We start from the raw sequence: 19285 nt of genomic DNA, 5'->3' as shown, positions 1-19285 counted from the left end.
TTCATTTTCAAAATCATATAGAAAAAATAAACATAATTTCCAAAGGTAGAAATGCCAACCTAAAGATTCAACAATGTTTCAATTGATGCAACTTAGAATAACACATAATATTAAACACATAACATTAAACACCAAATTTAAAGGATTACAGACAAATAATTAACACAGTAAATTGAAGGAAAAGGGATAAACACAAATTCAGGTTATTTAATATCGGGTTATTTAATACTTAATTGGGTAAGATGGAGGAGGTTATACTTAGTGATAAACACAAAGGATTCAGTAAAGTTCAGCTTGCTAAGTTACATAATGGGAATATGTACATTCATTTCATTATATGTTAAATCGCATACATGAAATCATTGATTTAATAAAAAGTAGTCTCTAACCTGTTTTCAAGATCCACACATGTTCCATTATTTTTGCAAGGTTTAGAGGAGCATTCATTAATTTCTGTTTCGCATAGAGGTCCAGAAAACCCAGGCCTGCAAACACATCTTTAAAACAACAAAAACTTTAATAACATTATTACTATAAGTAGGAAGAATTGAAACTTCAATTAATTGTAGCATAGCTAATTTTTAATAGTCACATATGTTGCTTAATTTGTTAGTTGAAATTCTGAACATTTATTCAGATGTATTCAGATACCTAAACAGACATCTAGATTTTTTTGTTTTTCTCTACCTGAAATTATTGACCTCATCTTCACAGTCACCATAATTCTGGCAGGGAAGGGAGAGACACTCATTCTTGTCAATTTCACAGTGTTCACCTTCAAATCCTAAAGGAGAGATGAGTTGGGTATGGATGAGCAATTGCTGCAATAGATTGTGAAGCTCAGAATCAGGGGACAGGAATCCAGGCAATATGTTCATAATGAAGATTTAAAAGAAGTAGAAGAAACTATCTTACCTCAGACTTCTTAAACACCTCTCAAGATAATATATGAATAAAATTATACCACAGTCTAGATTAATGAGATCAAACAGAAGAATCAAAAGAAGATGATCTCCTTAATCTCCTGGAAGTGTAGTCATGGCAGATGTCGCAATTGTTTTATAAGGTATTTAAATGTTTGAACAAGAAGAACTGAAATGATCTGGAAAGCCAATGAGTTAATTTGATGACCAATCTTCAAGTAAAATTGTGCTTCAATGATCAAATTTATTCAAGACAGTTAGCAGATGTGGCAAATTATTTAATTGCCTTTCACATCCAAGTGATTCAAAGAAAACAAATTATTGTGATTCATAGCTACATAATCAGTCATCCATTTAAACACTTGCCAGTTATATTAAAAATGAAAGTTATAGAAAGTTATGTAGACTAATAAGAGAGGCAATTATAATGATTGGAATACATCTATATCAGAAAAAAGTCCACAGTTTAGCCTTTTTAAACTATAATTAAGTATTTTATTATTCACAATGACCATTTAAATGATTATTTACATGGCTGATGGTAGCCAAGTATAACAAAATGCATAATTATTCTAATTTTTAAAATATTTTTTCCTATACTGACTTTAAAAATATAAGAAATAAGATAATTTTCCTTTCTCTTGCTTTTCCAATGATAAAACTAGGACTGAATAATTGTGGTGACATAAATGTCAATATTCAATGAGACTCATTTAGTTTGAGAAACAGAGGCTCCCTCAAGTTACTTAAGGAAACTATTGCTCTTATACACAGACTAGAGTTGAAACGAGATACAGTTTCTGAAGGAGAACATGGTCTAGCTAAGCATGAGTGACTGCTTTCCTCTCATAACACCCATTCTTATTTCTTTTCTTATAGCTTCTGTTTCTATCACAACTACCACTCCATATTCAAAGCTTCATGTTATTGGTAATGTTGGCATGTGAATGATACAGCACAAATTCCTTTGTCTCTACCTCTATATCCTGACATGACAGCATTAGCACCTACTGCTGAAAATGTCCCTCAGAACTTTCTCAGATTCTCTTGATGGAACATAGAATAGATCTACTTTGTAATTTCAAATAATAACACACCACAAGTCATTACCACCCTCTTTGAAGCTCTGTGGTGTCAGTCATCAGATAAAACTCCAAACCGCCTCCCGTTAGAATTGATCAGGGAGGATGGTATGATATCTTGTAAATTCTGACTGCCTCTTTACAGAGGATATAATATGGAAAATTAAAAATTACTTAATCAAAAGAACACAAAAGGGTAAAAGAAATTTAATACAGTTACAGCCAAAGAGAAATCCAATGTCAAGATGGCTAACTTAAAGCTACACGTAATAATAATCACATTAAATATAATTTTAAACATCAATAAAAAGGCAAAGAGAGATTAAATAAAATTCAAGAAACAACTCTGATATCTAAAAGAAATTTACTTCAATTGTAAAGATGATGAAGGTTAAAAGCAGAAGGTTAGAATGAAGATACTTCAAGAAACACCAATTGTAGAAAAGCTGGAGTACTTATGGCATTAGGTAGCCTTCAGGACAATTTTTCTTAACTTTCAAAGCCTTTATATTAACCTTTGAAGTTATATGCTTGTAATTCATTAATGTGCTAAATGTTGTATCTTTAGCACCAAAACAAAATTAAAACGAATTTTTCCTGCTTAACATAGTTCTCCTCTTTTAGGTGAGCAAGTTATTATTGTAACAACTTCACCATTCTGCAATCACCTGTTTTTTATATCTAAGTTGTAAATGTCATAGTAGATATAAAGTCCCTCTATTTTCTGAGGATGTTCAACTCTTTAAGTATTTTATTATAGTTAGAATTTTTTTTTTACATGTTTTAAGATTTAGAAAGTTGGATTCACTTCAGCATCCCTTCTTTCAGCAAGATTAGTTTACTCTGGGAGGCAGGGCATTCTGACACTTAGATTGTTTCTTGGACTTATTATTATTATTATTATTATTATTTTGAGGCACTAGAGCTCAGGGGCACTGACTGGCTAAGAAGTGCCAGTAATCCTTCAGATCTCAATAAGACTGATGAATCAGAACACTCAGTATTTGGGTCATGGATAGCTCATAGGAGAACCTGTTTTCCATGTTTTTGCTTTATTTGTTAAGCTCAACATTTCTTAGATGGAGCTTTTTTACCAACTGGTAACATGTCAATGGACTAGAGAAAGTGAGATTGCTGAGATACAGTAGACATTCGGAGAAAACATAAGGTAAATATGGACTGCATTCAAAATGAGCCAAAGCTTTACTAAGAAAGCTCAATTTTTAGGGAGTTTAAAACTATGAGATTTGTACATACTTAGTCTCAAACTGCACATTTAATAATCCATAGTATTAAAACTTGATATTTGTTTGTGAAAAGAGTACTTGTTTTGAATATATGCAATTAGAGCTAAAAGGCTCTCCAAATAGTACAGTGAATTATTTCCTTGCTGTTCCTGTTATTTCTCCTTATCCAGAACTATTTGGCTACTCAGTTAAACTGCAATAAGGTTCTTGATGTGTACAAAAAGCAAGGCATTCTCCAGTGAACAAATAAATATTATCTTCATCTTGTTTTTTAAACATCTTGCCTGTGTTTTGCTACAGCAAATGCAAATGAATGGTTAATATGTAATAAACCCAGTGACTCAGAAGGCTCAAGCAGGAGGATTCCAGGTTCAAGGCCAGTCTCAGCAACTTAATGAGACCCAGTCTCAAAATTAAACATTAAAAGTGTTAGAAATGTAGCCCATACTAAAATAACAACAACAACATTTTTATACTTTCCAACTCCTCCAAAACATTTCAAATTACTTAACAAGGTTGCTACTAAAATATAAGATCTTCATCGATTTAGATTACACATATCATTTAACAAATCACTTAATATAGTCTTTCTAAAAATTTCAGGATTTTGCATTTGATTATGTAGAGGAGATGATATGGAAGGAAGTACATTAACAAGGAAGATTTTCATAGAAAAGATTTTAAAGAAGCATTTTATCATTCTGGACTACACTTCATTCTCACTTTAGAAGAAGTAAAAGTTGGAGTAATTCAAAATGAAAATAGATGGGGAAAAACAAGAGCATATCATGGTATGTATTTCAATAAGGTAGTTAAAAGGGAGTGAGGAATAAAACACAGAATGAGGAGAGCTTAATGAGTATGTCATTGATGTGGTAACATGTCATTGTTGAGGTTTCACTTTGTGGAAAGCAATTTAGAAATCATCTAGAAATACTTAGACCTTTTTGTGGTGCTGTAACAGAATACCTGAAACTGGGTAATTTATAAAGAATAGATGTATTTCTTACAGTTCTGGAGGATGGAAAGTTTTGCATATGGCTAGGTCCTTCTTGCTGCATTAACCTATGACAGAAAGCAGAACAACTGAAGGGCACTGTTTATGCACAAGCAAGACAGAGAGAGAGAGAGAGAGAGAGAGAGAGAGAGAGAGAGAGAGAGAGAGAGAGAGAGAGAGAGAAATAGAGAGAAGGAGATCAAATCCTCAGAAACCCACTCCTGCAATAGCTCATCCACTCCTGTGAGAATAGCATCAATCCATTCATAAAGGTGGAGTCTTTGGAACCCAACCTTGTCTCAATACTATTGCACTGGGGACTCAGTTTCCAACACATATAATTTCGGGAGTACATTTAAATCATAGAAAGTGCATAACTCAGAGTTTGTCACAGTGAACAGGAAAGCTATGCACTTATCTTCAAATTCTCCTTGTGTATTGCTCTGCCATAATTGTGGAACCTCTTATTGGGTTGTACTTTAAATTAGTTAACTTGTATATCTCTTTCTTAAACTTTACATTTCTTGAGGATATGTCTTTTCCACACTTTATTTCTCTAGAAACTTTATCAAGAACTGGCACATTATAAGAGACCAAGGTGTTTGTTGAGTCAGTTAATAAATAATAATATTTTTATATTTTCAGTATGCTACCCACAGGCTGTTGCAACACAGATGCATGTTATGTTCAGAGAAAAATTTTTAGAAGGAAAAGAAATTCTGTATACTATAAAATAAATTTTTAGGTGCATAAACTGATTGCACACTAAATAACCTAAACTTACACTATTACTATGTCAAAAATAAACCCCATTTGTTTCTAGGAATCTTACATAATTGTATTTGCCTTTATATCTACTATATTTTATTTAATAAAAAACTGATTCTTTTCATTCACAGAAATTTCTTCAAATACCATAATATATAAAACAAACCTGTATTAAGTTATTACTGCTGCATTCTTTGCCTACCTATTTTCCACTACAAAATACTCACTATGCTTAGAGATCAAATTAACTCACCTTAGTTCTAATCAAAAGACAGAAGCATTGCCTTGACTTTCTCTAGCAAAACATGATCACAACAGTGCTGGTATTTTTATTATCTCTCTAATTTTTTAAGCAGCTCACGTTGCATGAAAAAGAATTAGATTATTTTCACTATAACTTTTTGTCAAACCAACCAGAATAGTTTACCTCCTGAGGAGTAAGTTTGGCATAAATTCTAAGGAATTTTACTTGCTGGTCCTTCAGGGTGGATTTGAATGCCAGTTATAATTGAGTTTTCTACATGTAGTCATATAACTACTCTAAACTGGAATTTTATGTATGCTCATGTTAAATGGTGATAAAATCTATACCCATAGATGGATTAAAAATTGTGAGTAGAAATTCAGGAACCCTTAAGTTTCAGGAGTTTCCCTGACCCCATGTCCTGTCATTTTCTTGTCAGTTGACACACCAACAATTTGCAAAAAGATCCAACAGGGCTTCCATATCCAATATCTGTAGAAGTTATGGCCTTATGTTTCTTTTATACTTTTAACTTTGATACCTATTAAAATGGAATTTGAGCCTTTCTTTAAGAAAACCTATATTATTAATGAAAGCTTTCAGGTAGACCCGCCCGAACTTAAATAAAACCTATAAAAGCAACTCAGAATAACTTTTATTTTTTTAGTTTTCTAAGGTTTTTTTTCTTTTTTTAAACAACATTAGTCTTTAATTTTGTTCATTCCAGAGTTTGAATTACTAATGAAACTGCAGTTTTAGATGAAACTAGATTCCCTACTTCGCCAGTTCCCTTCTGGGTTCTTGTCTTGCACATTTGAAGAATAAAATCCATGGACAAAAACAGAAGGGAAGAGTAAATGGAATAGGATTTATTTAGGTGAGAAGAGACAGAACCCTGAGATATGGGAGGGGGCCAGGACACCTGAAAAACCCATTTTGATGTGCTGTCTTAGGAGCTTATATTGTACTGGGTAGAGCGTGGAGCAAAATCTATGATAAACAGGCATTGAAAAAGTACTGGCTGTGTCTTTTTGCCTGAGTTTAAATCCTTCCAATAATTTCAATTTGGGTTAACTCTCACCTTTCATTTTCCAGCCTCTCAGGGAACAAAGGCATTGGCTGGAGTGTTTCTACAGGTGAGTCTCAAGGTCTTTCGCATTTGAAAATCTCCTTGAGGTGCCCATTAATATTTCTACTGTTTGTCTCCCCCTTTGAATAAGACCTTAATTGGGACCCATTGTCTGACCATTATCTATTATTATTCACTAATGTCAATATTAAATAGGCATTGTTAGAGCAGTTAGGACTGCTCTAGAGTGATTTAGAGAAACTCACTCAGTCCAAAACGTTGACTAACTTAAGCATATTTCTCTGGAAGTCTTAGGATGAAATCCCAAAGAGAGGCTGAAACGGATTTTACTTCTTAAAATCGTTAAATCTAAATTCCTCAAGACATCTTTGTGTCTTCTCAGGTGAATGGGAGGTATTATTAATAATTTGATATGCGTTTTCATGATATCTCAGAACTTATTTTCCCCTCACCCAAGAGCACTAAATAAATCTCACATGATTATGTAAATAATTAGCTGCATTTATAAATTTCTAATTATTGAACAACTATTAGGATTCGGGAAAAATAAAGTGAGTGATTATAATACCTTTCCTCAATAAACATTCATCTAATATTTGTATTCTGAGAAAATAAGATGGATAAAGTACCATATAAAAATCCTCCCCAATAAATTGACTTTTTCCTTGATACTGAACAATTTCTCAAAATTTTTCACTTTTAGTCTCTAAATGGAAAATTATTTCTTTATTTTAATTATGAGTTTCTTAATTATTGAGGTTTTCTGAGCATTAAATGTTCCCCTTATATTTTTTCTTCTCTGTCTTGCTGTTTTTGTCTCACTCCTGAAAAATAATTTTCTGTGTGCTCTATAAAGCCTTTGTCATTAAAAATAAAGCCAACCAACCAAACAAACAAACAAATCAACCAAAAAAAAATTATTTATAGCTTTTCAGTTTCTAAATCCAGTTCCTCATAGGGCCCAAAAGCTTCTGTCATGTACAAAGTTCCAAGGACTTCCCCTGATATCCTTAAAATCAATTATGTATATCTTAAGGAAGTTCTCAAGGGTTTTTCAAAACAAATGGGAAAAGTGTTGAATAAACTTTTTCATTCATTGCTATAGTCTAATCTGACTTTTTAAAACAGAACAATAAATAATTGCTGCCTTTATCATTAAGGACCCCATTAAGGTCAGTGATAGGGAAAGAGATATGAACTCATAGGTGAACAATAGAAAATATATCATAAACTGCTAAGCAGAATATGGGTTTTTTTTTTTTTTTTTTTTTTTGGTGGAGGAGGGGTACCAGGGATTGAACTCAGGGGCACTGGGCTACTGAGCCCCATTCCCAGCCCTGTTTTGTATCTTATTTAGAAACAGGGTCTCTCTGAGTTGCTTAACTCCTTGCTTTTGCTGAGGCCAGCTTTGAATTCTCCATCCTCCTGCCTCAATCTCATGAGCCACTGGGATTACAAGCATGCGACACTGTGCCCGCCAGAATATGTTTTTGCAGTTAGTTAATGACATGATCCAGTTACTCTGAAAACCTTCCATGTGTTAGTTTTATGGCAAAAGTGTTCCTGGTGAAGATGGTAATAACTCAGGAGTACCAGTCTTCTGTATGGCTTGATTCAGGAACTCAAATAAAACCCCTCAATCTACCCATGCTTCCTTACATGGGATCCCTCTTTTGGGACAAAATGATCTCCAGAATCACAGGATAGCACCTAAGCCATCAAAGCAGGAAGACTTGATAGTTTTAGATAACTTAGGAACAAATGTTACATGGAATCATTTGGTTATTCTATCTTATAGAATATCTGCTCTTATCTTTAACCAATTGCTATTGTCAAGACTATTATAAGACTCTTCAGGAAAGACAGGCTGGTAACAATCTCTCCTTCAGATAATTCCTGAAGGAGAGAAAGGGAAGGAAGGAAGGAAGGAAGGAAGGAAGGAAGGAAGGAAGGAGGGAGGGAGGGAGGGAGGGAGGGAGGGAGGAAGGAAGGAAGAAAGGGCAGAAGAAAAGAAGGGAGGGAGAGAAGAAGGGAGGAAGGAAGGAAAAGAAAGAGTTTAAAAGCATTACTCTCTTTTCCCAAGATTTTATAAGTTAAATCTTTAGGTGTATTTTTTACAATGTTTTTATGCCTGAATTTTAGTCCTAATTTTGAGTCATATACTGACCCCATTCCCCAAGGAACTCTTTAGAGGGGTCCCTTTAAAGATAAAGTTATTAATTATTTGTTCTTTGGGCCAAAAACTCCAGATTACCCTATATAAGTGAACAGTAAATATCTTATAGGGTTGTTCTCACACATTCTTATCCAGTCATCATTCCATAGGAACAATAAGTGAGTAAATAAACATTAAGACATATAAAAGTCATACCTTCTCTACAAATGCAATGATGATTTCCATCTGCTGAAGTCAAGCATGTTGCATTGTTTCTGCAAGGCTCATTGAGTAGATCACAGGGGTTAGAGTGTTGATGGCAAAATTGTCCAGTATAAAAGGGTGGGCAGAGACATACAAATTGCCCAGGGATGGTAGATTCATGACAAAGAGCTCCATTCATGCATGGGTCAGAATCACATTCATTTATTTCTTCACTACAGTTTTGTCCAGTCCATCCAGATGCACATTCACAGCTGAAATAAAAATTTTAGGAAAGGTCAACAGTATTTTTTCAAGTTTATCTCATACATTTATTGCCTTGAACCAAAATATGTGGTATATTTAAACTTATAACAGGATTAATAAATTATACATAGTTGAGAAATATTGTTTGCCTAATTTTCCTGGAACCTTTTAATGTATATTACTATAAAACTGTATTGACTAAAATAAGATTTAAAAAGCATGAGTTAAATTTCTAACATAGGCATCTGAGACATATCAGATTATAATTACTGAGCTGAATTACCAATTGAGCACAATTTCCCTACTATTTTGTTAATGTAAAAATATTATTTACAGATGTGATCACTTCTTATAAGCCTATAATGAATATTAATCCAGTGTCCTTAGCAATATATGATTCTTGTAATCACCAGAACATTTAATAAGGTTCTCCTTTAAACATCTGTTTGGTTTCAATTTTTGTTGGCTTACTAGTTGAAATAGTTGACATATTTTAAAATATTTTCCCAACTAGTACTGGAATAATGTGAAAAACTGAACAGAAAGAAAATAAGTAAATATTAAATCATTTGAATCTGGTCTGCATCTCCCTGACTCAGTCTACCCCTCAACCACCCAATATGTACCATAGTCTTCAAATGCCAATCACCTTTCATCAAACTAGCCTAGTTCTGCTCCTAAGAGCAGGAAAATTCTAACAGACAGGTCAGGGAAAGGTTTTCTACATGAAGTATCATTCACATAAGGTAAATGAATATGCTGTAATGAAACCCACAGATGGAGAATAAATATTTAGATTGTCCAAATAGTTAAGTGGAAGTCAATCACAAATTGTACTTGCATTCAGAGAGAGAACTTAAATCAATTTGTCAGAAATGTAGAACCAAACTTCTTGAGTAACTGTACAATTTAGGGAAGTAACAAATCATAACAAAGGCAGAGGAAATATGTAAAGACCTTTTTCTGAAAAAAATTTAAGTATTGACAAATTTGTATTGTTAAATAACTTAAAAGGAAAACCATAAAATTGAAACTAACTCTGGCTTCATTGATAAGCACTATCTTTCTTAAAAGTGAGAGGAAGAAAGGAAGAAAGGAAGGAAGAAAGGAAAAAGGATCACCAAATTTTATAGTTTCAAAGCCCTAGAAATATCATGGTCCTTTTGCATTAATCAATGTTGATGATATCAAAACAGTGAGAGAAAATAGTTGAATAAATGATTCATACCCAGCATCTGAAATTGAACTCTTAAGTAGATACAATAGCCATTGAATTAAACTAAAAAAGTAAGAGGTAAGATGTTTTTAAGCATAACTGACTAGTAAAGTGCTTACTAGTTCATTAAGTTCACTGGATTTTACAGCTGTCTAATTTTTTTAATTGGTAGTGTGCTGAAAGTGACTGACACTATGTAATTTTTGTTCTTCTCCTCCTCCTCCTCCTCCTCCTCCTTCTCCTCCTCCTCCTCTTTCTTCTTCTTCCTCCTCGTCCTCCTCCTTCTTCTTCTTTCTTCTTCTTCTTCTTTTTTTTTTTTTTTTTTTTTTGAGATGCCGTCTTACTCTCTTGTCCAGGCTGGTCTCCAGCTCCTAGTTTCAAACAATCCTCCTATCTTGGCTAAGATCCTCCTATCTTACCCCAGTAGCTTGGTTTACAGGCATGTGCCACAGTGCCCAGTAATTGCTGGGCACTTAAAATTTCTTTGAAAAATATGTTTTCATAAGGCAAATTTTACAACTGAAATGATTCATACTTTTGTGCTATAAAAATGCATGTAAAAATATTCCTATGGATACATTATTTTCTTTAAGAATGAGTAAAAAGCCTTGATACTTTTATTTTTCTTTTGAAAAAAATAAATGGACTAATTGTTATGGTGCATATCCATTCTATTTTGCCTGGGAAGTCCTGGTTTAACCTGCTGTTCCAGTGTAATTATTTATAGGGCTACTTTTTACTATTACAATTTCTAAGGTGCTATTCTTTGCATCATTGCTTATCTCCTATACACCATTACTGAAATGGCATATTTTAAAAAAAATTAAAATGAAGCTACTATATGGTAAGCACTATCTCGCTTATCATTTGATGTTGCAAAGATTAAATTATATTGTAAATGAAAAGTGTGTATATGTATTTATGTATATATCTATATCCTTTATCTCTGTGTAACTACACTGTGTATTTATGTGAGACGTGTACATTGCCTAGCTGCCTACTTTGGTTATTAGGTGCTGTCATAGAATTTAAAAAAATTCTTTGTTGCCCTATCAACCAAAATTAATTAAAAGCTTCAACAATATAGTATTAGTGCATTTATTTTATTTTAAATATCATCACTATAAATATAACAATTTAGTCAGATCATGGGGATCAATAAGCATATTAGGGCAATTTTAGTAGTGGATAAAAGCCATAGAATTAATACTTTCTTAAATTGTAATCATTATCACATCATGAGAACTAGTCCTAAGGGAGGCTGCAAAAATAGGTATTATTCTTCATTGTATTTCTTATAAGTACATAATTTCAACCTGGCTACTTTAAAATCACTTTGTATGAATAGCCAATAATGCTTGAATATTATTATATGTGCTGAGCATTTGTTCCATCCTTTCAAATAACAGGTGGCCAAAAACTTCATGTGGTGGTGTTACAAGGATCAACCCCAGGAAAGCATCTGGCAGTTTGTCAATAGGACTGATGATGCCAAGGCTGAATCCTGTGGAGATGAATGGATATTTTGCAGAAAATAAAGTTTCAAGGAACAAAGTCACTACTAGTAACCAACAATCACACCTAAAGGTTTATATATTTGAATTTGCTTTTTTACAGGTCAGAGAAACTAGTCCTTGATAGATTGAAAAACATATTTTATGTGAGAGTTCCAATCCAGTTTTAAGGCTTTACCATGAAATAATTTGAAGATTCAGGGTGATCTGATAGAATTTTTCAAACTTATAGCTAGAAATAGTGACTTCATGGATTAAAAAAAAAAAAAAGCAAGAAAACACATTTGGCATAACTTCTCAAGGATATGATTTCTAGTAGTAAACACTCGAAAATAGATTTAGTATAATGCTTAAAGTACTTAAAGGTTTCGCTAGTGAAGAAATCCAAATCTATTTGTGTCAAATACTTTGAACTCCTTTTAAATAGGAAGAACTTTTCAAACCTTAAAAGTTTAAAGACTAAAATTGATGCTGGAAAATAAAACATTATTGTTTTAAAATGAGCAAGATGAATATTCATTAAAAAATTCATTAGCTTCAACAATCTTTATAGATACCTATTTTGAACATAAACCATTCTATGTTTGCCTTCCTATAATTATTAATGTCTTGTAACTAAGTATCTTTCAGAAATATTTAGACATGTTTTATATGTAAAAACATAGAAGCTTTCTTAGCTATAAATTTACAAATAGAAATTTAAAAGAATATTGAATTAAAATAGTATTTTCTAACAAATATTTCACTACTCCCAAAAGCGGTCAGGAGAATGTTGTTTACCAGAGGTTGGGAGGTGGGGTGTTGGGGAGATGTTAGTCAAAGGATACAAACTTTCTGTTAAAACCACTAAGTCAGGAGATCATTTTGCATCATACTTTCTGTAGTTAATAATAATACATCACATATTTGAAAAGTGCTAAAGGGTAAATATTTAGTGTTCTCACCAGAAAAAAAAAATGCTAAATATATGAGATAGTGAATAGGTTAATTAGTCCAATTTAATCATTCCCAATGTATCCATATATCAAAAAATAATAATGTATGCCATAAATATACATACTTTTTGTGAAGTTAAAGATAATTAGTTCACTTAGTGCTTCTTACAGCTATTACTCATATAAAAACAAATTGAAACAACCATGAAGTACCAAAAGAAATAATAAGATTATGAATAATAAAATAGAATTATTTAAAAAATATTTTTATCTTATTTATTTTTATGTGGTGCTGAGGATTGAACCCAGTGCCTCACATGTGCCAGGCAAGTGCTCTCTCACTGAGCCACAATTCCAGCCCTAAGTAGAATTCTTACCATTCCAGAATTCTAACATTCAATAAAACAGAAAAATGAATAAAAAATAAGGGCTATGTTACAAAATAATTCATTCCTTACCACGTCGTTTTATCTACCTGTTCTGCCTGTTGGTCATATCATTGGTGCATTAATAATGCAATAGTAATGATGAATTACTAGATGATCACTATTACAGGTTTATCCCCTGCAGTCTTCTTGGAAAGAAATATGGGAAACTATTTAGCTCATTTAGAATGGTAACATTTTTTAAAAATATATTTATTACATTGGTAGATATGGAAAGAAGAAAATGGTTTCATGTTGTACTCTGAAGTACATCATGAAAATGTTAAGATGCAAAACCATCCAAGCAGATGCACACATGTGGAATGAAAGGATAGAACAGTCTAAACTGATTGTATGGCAATGTCAAGAATCATAAAAACAATAGCAACAACAGAAAGAGTGAATTCTACACTTGAAGATGTTTATGGTTTTGTAGTTGCTGTTTTTAAAGCATGGGAATCAAACTGTTACAGAATAGAAGATGGATTAAAATAGAGAGGCCTTGGTAGCATGAAGATGATTTAGGAAACCATTACTTCATTGATAATAAGAGACTGTGAGAAGTCAAACAAAGCCAGAATTGAGGTGCATCAGATTTGAGATGAATTTATTTAGGCTTGAGAATATTTGGGAAATGTTTAGCATAAGCAGATGATGCAGATGAAGAAATCACAAGGACACAGCGGATTTTACCTTCAATATTGGAAAGATAATGATGCCACAAAGTAAGAAAGTAATGGCAATGTCAGGGAGGACATAACACTGATGATGATTAATAGAATAACTTAAATTAACTTAATTCCATGATTTCAGATGCTCTCCTCTATATAATAAGAAAATCAAATATAGAACTTGGTAAAGAAATCAAGACATGCAATCAAAGTTGAAGGGCTAATCTAACTCAAATTACCTGAAGTGATTCATCCTGAAATGACTTTACCATTGGTCTTCTTTACAAAATATTAAGTATATTTATGAAGCATAAAGTGGTAACATTTGATAAGGGCATTCTTTTGTATTTTATAAAATCATAAGAATCTTTGAGTGAAAAGGAATTCTACATGATGAATTTAGTATAAACCCTAGGTCTGATAGAAAGTAAACTTCTTTTAATAGCTTTAAGGTAAAGAGATTATTGAGCATTTTAATTTGATTTTGGAATATCTGTTTTAATATTAATAGTCTATTATATTGATATTAATATTAATTAATATATTAATATAAATAGTATATTCTCTGTTTGGCCTATCAAGCTTCATTTTATACATTTTTTCCCCAAAAAAACTTTAATTTGGAGGGAAATACTATTATTTATGTACATATGAAACTTACACACCATATTTATACTGGCATAATCCTTTTCCTTTTTTTTAGTTGTCAATGGACCTTTATTTTATTTATTTATATGTGGTGTTGAGAATCGAACCCAGTGCCTCATGCATGCTAGTCAAGTGCTCTACCACTGAGCCACAACTCCAGTCCCAGCATAATTATTTTTTTACATTTTTTAAGCAATGTGAAATTTGATATAAACTATGTGGAAAATTCCTTGATATAATTCTCTTTAAATTATGTACATGTTTCTAATATTCTACATTATTTAATCTCCTTTGCCATGTAAGAAGACAATTGATCAATAGTCTTTTTCACTGTTGTTGATCTCAAGCTGCTCTCTGGGTCAGCACCTCTGAGAAATCATTCCATGGTTTTTCAAGATTCAGAGTATTCCTCATTTTATAGCAGAAAGCTAAGTCATCAGCCAAGCAGAGGGGAAAAATGCATCAGGTCAGGTCTCCACTATATGCATATTAAAACTAGGAAGTAAATCAATGGAGCTCATGCTGTATTTAGGAGAAAATACAAACTTTATACAAGTAAGCCTGTGAGTACAACAAAGCCTCTGTATGATGGTCAGGGAGAGCAGCTGTACATTTTTTGCCATTGTGAAAGTCACGAAAATGAGGCATTTTGTTACTGAGACAGATGATTAGAGTACAGTAGAATTTTTTTCCCTAAAGTTACAACAAGCTTAAGAAATTAATCTTTAAATGACTCTTTCAACAATATCCTAAATAAGGCTGAAATGAAACGTTTGCATAAAAGGCTGACTGTAAGACAACATAAAGCTACCATCCTGTGAGTTAGCTGTTGATCTAGGCATATGGCTGCTGCTGTAAAGATGAGTGACATGAACGATTTTATGTTCAACATTGGACACAAGCACTGTGTATATTAAAAATGTATAAGTTGGAAGCAGAGAAAGAGGCAGCTGAGTAAGATTATCCAGTAATCGTTTCCCCACAGACATCATTTGAACAGCTATTCATACAACAAACCACCTTCATAAGAGCAAGCGAAGTTAGGTGAAAGCCATAGTGCCTTATGCTATAAAAGAGAGAAGAAAAGGAAGAGAAAAGAAAAAGAAATGAAAAGACACATTGGCAAGACAGGAAGGAAAGTGGTTCAACAGCACATCTCTCCCAACTCTAGGCAGTCTAGAGCAATGCCTCCAGTTTGGGTGTACGAAGAAGGAATATAATCCATGTCTTAGACTTGAATTTCAGTACCAGGTCCATTACAGTGAAAGCATGTGCCAGGCAGAGTCTCTCACTCCTTTCTTTTTGGCCAACATTCATGGATTGAACCAGAGGAAATGTGTTAACCAGATAGTTGAGTGCCTCTGACAACCCACTCCAACCTCAGGTAGCAGAGAAGGGAGCACAACTCAACCCAATGGGAAATAGGGCACTGAAGCTGGCACATCTTTGTCTTGGATCTTAGTCCTAAACCTGCTTAAGTGAGAACCAACACTAGGCAGGAGCCCCTGTACCCTTTTCCCCTACATCCTTGCCAACACTTATTGTTGCTTGTATTCTTGATAAGTGCCATTCTGACTAGAGGGAGATGAAATCTTAGAGTAGTTTTGATTTACATTTGTCTAATACTAGAGACAATGGACATTTTTTCATGTTTGTTGATCAATTGTATTTCATCTTCTGTGAAGTGTCTGCTCAGTTCCTTGGCACACTTATTGATTGAGTTATTTGGTTTTTTGGTATTAAGTTTTTTGAGTTCTTTATGTATCCTGGAGATTAGTGTTCTGTATGATGTGCATGTGTTAACGATTTTCTCCCATTCTATAGGCTCTCTTTTCATGTTATTGATTGTTTCCTTTTCAGAAAAGAAGCTTTTTAGTTTGAATACATCCCATTTATTGATTCTTGATATTACTTCTTGTGCTGTACGAGTCTGGTTCAAGAGGTCAGTTCCTAAGCTGATGTGGTGGACAATTGGTTCTACTTTTTCCTCTATTAAGCACAGTGTCTCTGTTCTAGTGCCTAAGTCCTTGATTCACTTTGAGTTGATTTTTGTGCAGGGTGAGACAAAGAAGTTTAATTTCATTTTGCTACATGGATTTCCAGTTTTCCCAGCACTATTTGTTGAAGAGGCTCTTGTTTCTCTAATGTATGCTTTTGGTGCCTTTGTCTAGTATGAGATAATTATATTTATGTGGGCTTGTCTCTGTGTCTTCTATTCTGTACCATTGGTCTACCTGTCAATTTTGGTGCCAGTACTATGCTGTTATTATTACTGTTACTCTGTAGTATAGTTTAAGATCTGATACTTTATTCCTCCTGCCTCACTCTTTTTCCTAAGAATTGCTTTGGCTATTCTGGGTCTCCTATTTTTCCAAATGAATTTCATGACTGCTTTTTCTAGTTCTATCAAGAATGTCATTGAGATTTTAATATGAATTGCATTAACTCTGTATAACATTTTTAGTAGTATGGCCTTTTTGACAATATTAATTCAGCCTATCCAAGAGCATGGGAGATCTTTCCATCATCTAAGGTCTTCTTCAGTTTCTTTCTTTCGTGTTCCATAGTTTTCAGTGTTGAGGTCTTTCACCTCATTTATTAGGTTGATTCCTAATTTTTTTTTTGAGGCTATTGTGAATAGAGTAGTTTTCCTACTTTTTCTTTCAGAGAATTCATCACTGATGTATATAAATGCATTTGATTTATGGGTGTTGATTTGATGTTCTGCTACTTTGCTGAATTCATTTATTAGCTCTAGGAGTATTCTGGTGGAATTTTTTTGGATTCTAAATATAGAATCATGTTGTTGGCAAATAGTGATATTTTGGGTTCTTCTTTTCCATTTGTATACCTTTAATTTCTTTCATCTGTCTAATTTCTCTGGCTACAGCTTCCAAGACCATGTTGAATAGAAGGGTTGAAAGAGGGCATCCCTGTCTTGTTCCAGTTCTTGGAGGGAATCCTTTCAATTATTCTCCATTTAGAATGATATTGGCCTTGGGCTTAGTGTAGATTGTTTTTACAATGTTGAGATATGTTCCTACTATTCCTAATTTTTCTAGGGAGGTAGAGTTTAAATTAAAAGCCATAAAAAGAAACAAGGAAGATCATCATATAATGATAAGACGAATTCAGCAAGATAAAGTAACAATTCTGAATATATATATATATATATATACACGCACACACACACACACACACACACACACACACACATATATATATACCCTAAATCTGAGCACCCAAATGTTCAAACCAAAAATTAATAACCCCAAAGGGAGATATAGACTCCAGTGTTATAATGGGAGGCCACTTACGACATCATCCCCAGCAAGAGAAAGATCATCCAGACAGAACATTGTTAAAAGAAATAGCAGTCACATTATACCCTAGAACAAAGAGACCTTAAAGACATCTATGGAATGTCAATCCAATAGCTGCAGAATGCATATTCTCTCATAAGCACATGAAAAATTTTCAGGATAGATCATATGATAAGTTACAAAATGTTTCAATAAATTTATTAAAAATTGAAATCATATTGAATATTTTTTCTGATCATAATTCAATAAAACTAGAAATCTGTACAAGAAAAACTCTTAGTTTTTAAAGTATAAGAAATTCAGCAATGTATGGTCATGAAGAAAATTTTTAATTTTTTCAAAACAATAGACCAAAACATGTGAGAAACAGTCAAAGCAGTAATAAGAGTGAAGTTTATACCAATCAACAACTACATCAAATGAGGAGTTATGCTCCATTTCTGTATAATGTGTCAAAATGTATTCTACTGTCATATATAACCAATTAGAATAAATTTAAATAATTAAAAAAAAACTACATCAATAAAAAAAGAGATCACAAATAAACAACCTGTCACTGAATCTCAAGGAATGGGGAAAAAAAAACCAGAATAAATCCAACCAAAAATTAGTAGAAGAAAAAAAAAATAAAGATAAAAGCAAAAATAAAATAAGCACAAAAAGAAAACACACAAAAGATGAAGAATTGATCCTGTGAGAACAAAATTTACAAATGCTTAGCTATACTAAAAACTTATAAGGAAAAGAACATTCTAAATAAAACAGAGAAGGGAGAAATACAACTGACACCACAGATTAAAAGGACCATTGGAGATAATTATAAACAACTGTACACCAAAATTTTGACAACCAAGAAGAAATTAATAAATTTCTGGACACATAGAACTTTCCAAGTATGAATCATAAAAAGGTAGAAAGTCTGAACGCAACAATAACAATTTATGAGACTGAATCAGTAATAAAGAATCTCTCATCAAAGAAATTCCGAAACCAGACAGCATCACTGCTGAGTTACATTCCAGAAGAAATATTATCAATTCTTCATAAATTATTCCAAAAATTAAAGAGGAGGGAATTCTTCCAAACCCATTCTTCACGGTCAACATTAGCTTGATACCAAACTAGTCAAGGACACAAAGAAATAAGTAAACAAAAACTAAATATATTTTAATACGTGATGAACACAGTTGGAACAATCCTCTATAAGATATTAGCAAACAGTCCAATACAAAGATCATTCTCCATAATCAGATGGGGTTCATCTAACCAACGCAAGGATGCTAAACATATGTAAATCAGTAAACATGATACACATATAAATAGTCTGTCTAACATAACCACATGATCATCTCAAAATATGCAGAAAAGGTATTTGATAAAATTCAACATCCCTTCTTTGTCAAAATGCTAAACAATTTAAGCACAGAAGGAATGTTTCTGTTATAGTTTGTATCTGGAATGTCCTTCAAATGCGTGTGTATGAAAACTTGGTACCCAACTAGTAGTGCTATTGTGGATTAATGGTGGTGGAAACGGGAAGTGGCGCCTAGTTGGAGAAAGTATGGGGGCAATGGCCTTG

The 19285-nt window shown here is 32.9% G+C and overlaps 1 protein-coding gene across 1 annotated transcript in view; it reads right to left on the bottom strand.

Moving 5' to 3' along the window:
- The window catches only part of EYS (eyes shut homolog), a gene marked incomplete at its 5' end in the record, with an annotated part of 1696555 nt that overhangs the window by 1132653 nt on the left and 544617 nt on the right, over window positions 1-19285 (bottom strand). The window contains 3 exon segments of the mRNA XM_079147376.1: window positions 390-497; window positions 688-784; window positions 8723-8982. Coding sequence (XP_079003502.1) covers window positions 390-497; window positions 688-784; window positions 8723-8982 — 465 coding nt within the window.

This window comes from Sciurus vulgaris (genome assembly GCF_902686455.1).
Source record: "Sciurus vulgaris genome assembly, chromosome: 7".
Lineage (NCBI taxonomy): Eukaryota > Metazoa > Chordata > Mammalia > Rodentia > Sciuridae > Sciurus > Sciurus vulgaris.
The sequence above is the reverse complement of the archived record's forward strand: the minus strand, read 5'-3'. Positions and strand labels throughout refer to the sequence as shown.